The sequence below is a fragment of the Mus pahari genome, unplaced genomic scaffold (genome assembly GCF_900095145.1).
Source record: "Mus pahari unplaced genomic scaffold, PAHARI_EIJ_v1.1 scaffold_1585_1, whole genome shotgun sequence".
Taxonomy (NCBI): Eukaryota; Metazoa; Chordata; class Mammalia; order Rodentia; family Muridae; genus Mus; species Mus pahari.
The window spans coordinates 221,943-226,078 of record NW_018393703.1 but is presented as its reverse complement, the minus strand read 5'-3'; the positions used below and the strand labels follow the sequence as shown (position 1 = coordinate 226,078).

Here is a 4,136-nt window from a genome sequence, read left to right as displayed (position 1 = left end):
TCACCACTGTCAGTTCTAGATTTAAGTTCATTATCATGACCATCTAACCATCTCTTCTGTCTTTTCCCATACATAATCCTTAATAAACTATCCTTTCCCCATTCCCTCCCTCCCAATTCCTTCCATCTATCTGTATATTGTGACTATATTATTCTCCCTCTCAATTAAGATTTAATCTTCCTTGTTTGGACCTTCCTTCCTTCCTTAATTAATTAATTAATTAATTAATTGCTTTTAGGGGTCTGTGGAGTGTAACATGGTACCTGTATTTTATGGTTAATATCCATTTATGAGTGAGCGCATACCATGCATGCCCTTTTAGAACATACTTACCTAGTCAGGATGATATTTTCAAGTTCCATCTATTTGCCTGCAAAATTCATGATGTCTTGGTTATTAATAGCTGCATAGTGTTCCATTGTGTACATATACATTTTCTTTATTCATTCTTCTGTTGAAGGACAACTAGGGTGCTTCCAGTTTCTGGCTATTATGAATAAAGCTGCTATGTACATGACTGAGCATCTTTGTGAGATATTGGATCACCTTTTGTGTATTTGTCCAGGTATTGTATAGCTGGATCTTGAAGTAGAGCTATTGTTAGCTTTCTGGGAAAATACCAAATTGATTTCCAAAGTGGTTGTACAAGTCTGAACTGCCACCAGCAATGAAGGAGTGTTTCCCTTGCTCCACATCCTAGCCAGCATGTGCTATCTCTGGTGTTTTTTATCTTAGCCATTCTGGTAGCTGTGAGACAGAATATCAACTGGAGCTGGAGCTATTTCAAAAATTGATGCCTGTACATGGGATATGTTCTATTAGCTGGGCAGTCTTGCCTAGCCTGGTAGAGTCTTGAAGTATCAGGGTGGGTTGGATACCCAGGGGACCCAACCTGTTCAGAGGAGAAGGCAAAGTGCAGTGGTGGAAGGTTTGTCAGAGGGTGAGCAGGACAGGGCAGTAATCTAGATGCAAAGTTAAAAAACAGAAAGAAAGAAAGAAAGAAAGAAAGAAAGAAAGAAAGAAAGAAAGAAAGAAAGAAAGAAAGAAAGAAAGAAAGAAAGAAAGAAAGAAAGAAANAGAAAGAAAGAAAGAAAGAAAGAAAGAAAGAAAGAAAGAAAGAAAGAAAGAAAGAAAGAAAGAAAGAAAGAAAGAAAGAAAGAAAGAAAGAAACAAGTAGTCCCCATGATCTTGATCCAATTGGTACCCAAGGAGATCACTAATCTCTGGCTATTTTGAATAACAGTCATTACAGTCATAATACCAAGGATTCTTGGAGGAAACTGAGTTAGCAAGAATGTAATAATGATGTTTCTAGGCTTTAGGAAATTTCTTAGCATTTAAGATCCTTTATTGGGTTTGTGGTAAACCTGGACTCAATTGGTGATATTTACATAATGGCCTAAAGTCATTCATTACTCCAGTAATTGGATATATGAACCTCTCTTCTGACTTACTTGTATATCAAGTATGCTGGTTATGCACATACATTTATGCAGGCAAACTACTCATGAACACAAAATTAATAAATCTGAAAAAGATTATATGTCCTTCTAACTCAATAAAATAGAGACAAAATATTATTTTGTTTTTTGAGGTTTCTTGAGAATCCAACACAAATTTCAGATTTACTGTGATGGTGATGGACACATCCTTTTCTTTATCCATTATGAGGTTCATGGAATGGTGTGCTGATTTCTTGTATTATATAACACCAAGGATGATTGAGTACCCTTAACTTGTGAAATATAAAACCCATATTCACAAAAAATAATGAAAGATTTTTCATTCTGAAGTAACCACACAATGAAAGGTGAGTCCCTGTGTTATTTGGAAAAGAGAATAGTCATTTAGTTAGAATTATATTCTCAGAAAGGCATAATTAACTTGAATTCAACACTTTTTAGGTCAGTATCTCTCAATACATCTATCTATTCGCAGAGTCTCTCAGTTGTTTTTCATAATTGTTGATAAAAAAATGGAAGAATTCTTTCATGAAGGAAGAAATGAGAAATTATTATTAAGAAAGATCTGGAGACATAGTCATGCTTCATCATGGCTATGCTAACTTCAAAGTTATAGGAAGATAGTTGAAAATTGACCAATAAAAGTAAATCTATATTTTAAATAAATCATTTTATTCACTTTACAACACTATATCAACCCTATTCTCCTTCCAGTATCCCCTCATGCAAGTCCTCTCGCATGCCCTCAGTCTTTGCTGTAAATGAATCATTTGATGAAACCTACATATGAATTTGTAGACTTGGGTGCTTTCAATCTTTAATAAATAAAATGTAAATTAGTTGGAAAGTGCTCTCAGATATTCTGAGATAATAAATAGAACAGGAAGTAAACAGTTTCATAGCATGAGAATGGTAATTGTTCTGAGTAGTTTTAGATGACTGCATCTTCCTGAATCTCCAGCCCATATTCTCTTAAATACAGCAGAACCATTGTTTCCACTGATATCCTAGGGAGAGTTATCTTTGCTATCTTTCTAGGGATGGCATCATGCTTGACAATTGCAGAAATGTCTCATGGGAATGCTCATCTGAACAGATTGGAATGAGTAGGTGAGGTGACTAATGAGCAGTGTTTAGGAAAACAAGGAACATATAATGCCTTCTGTGATCATTATAAACAGTCATTCTTGATACTTCTTTATTATGGGATGAATATACCTCAAACTAATCACTTGAACACTTGTTTAGTGGATCAAATAAAGTTTGTTTTAGGGAAATATATGGGTATTTCTTTAGGACAAAACTTTTCCTCATAAAAAGGAGGAAAGGAAAAACAGAAAATTCCTTCTTTATCAGTGTAGTGACTATAAATAAGTAGATATTGTCCTGGATAAACCTAATTTGTCAGAGTTAATAGACCATGTGTTTATAAGCCAAGAACTTCCGAGATTCTATCTTACTATTTGCATACTTCATATTCAGAAACCACAAATATCTCTCACAGTTGTTTTAAAGTGATGTGCTTATGAGATTAGCACTAATTATCCAGAGACTAAAATCCAAATACACCATGGTCTTTCAGGTGAAGATTTTCAGCTTCCTGCTAATCTTTATCACAGGTAACAGAGGGCAGGGATTTTGAGCTCAGAATCCAACCAAAATTATTTTCCCTGGGAAATTTGAGTCTAAAATACACTTTTTTCTTTTTCTTTCTTCTGAATGAAGGGTGGTATAAAATTATTTTTGTATCTCTATTTATACTAATCCCCCCCTCTCTCTATGTTGCTTTTTTCTTGTCTTAGTGTCCAGAGGAGAAATTGTGCTCACTCAGTCTCCAGCAATCATAGCTGCATCTCCAGGGCAAAAGGTCACTATGACTTGCAGTGCCAGCTCAAGTGTAAGTACCAGTTACTTGAACTGGTACCAGCAGAAGTCAGGCACCACTCCCAAACCCTGGATTTATAGCACATCCAACCTGGCTTCTGGAGTCCCAGCTCGCTTCAGTGGCAGTGGGTCTGGGACCTCTTACTCTCTCACAATCAGCAGTGTGGAGGCTGAAGATGCTGCCACTTATTACTGCCAGCAGTGGAGTGGTTCCCCCCCACACACAGTGATACAGACTGGAACAAAAACACTGTAACTCCATAGGGCCCAGCTACTTCCTCCTAGAGGTTAAATGTGGCCAGTGGTTTGAATGCTGTAGTCCACACAGGGTTTTGAGCTTCACAAAGATGTTTCCATATTTGGATGAATGTCTCTTTAATAATCCACTGCTGTTCTCCAACAATTCAGTGCTGTTCTCAAATATTCTACTTTGCCAATGCTTATTTATTCTCAATATTTGTCCTGATTTTTGATGACAAGTGTGGCAGGCATTTCTCCTCAGCTATTTTACTGGTGATCATCATAAACCTTCACATATTTCTTCTGCTACTTTCACTGATTTTAAAATCTTCTTGGTAGGTGGTTTTTCTTCAGCATAGCCATTTTTCTCACAATACACTGCTGTTGTTATTTTACAAAAAGTAGTATCCATCATAATCTGTTTTCTGACTTTTATTAGCTGATCTTCTTTCCACTAAATTGACCTGTTAATATGTGCTTGAAATGATTTTCTCTCTCTCTCTCTCTCTCTCTCTCTCTCTCTCTCTCTCTCTCTCTCTCTCTCTCTCT

The 4,136-nt window shown here is 36.2% G+C and overlaps 1 gene segment (V, D, J or C); it reads left to right on the top strand.

The window, feature by feature from the left end:
• The first annotated feature begins 3,033 nt into the window (after positions 1-3,033).
• On the top strand, positions 3,034-3,603 carry LOC110315680. The segment is given in 2 exon segments: positions 3,034-3,082; positions 3,266-3,603. Coding segments are annotated over 2 exon segments (387 nt in total).
• Positions 3,604-4,136: the final 533 nt, after the last annotated feature.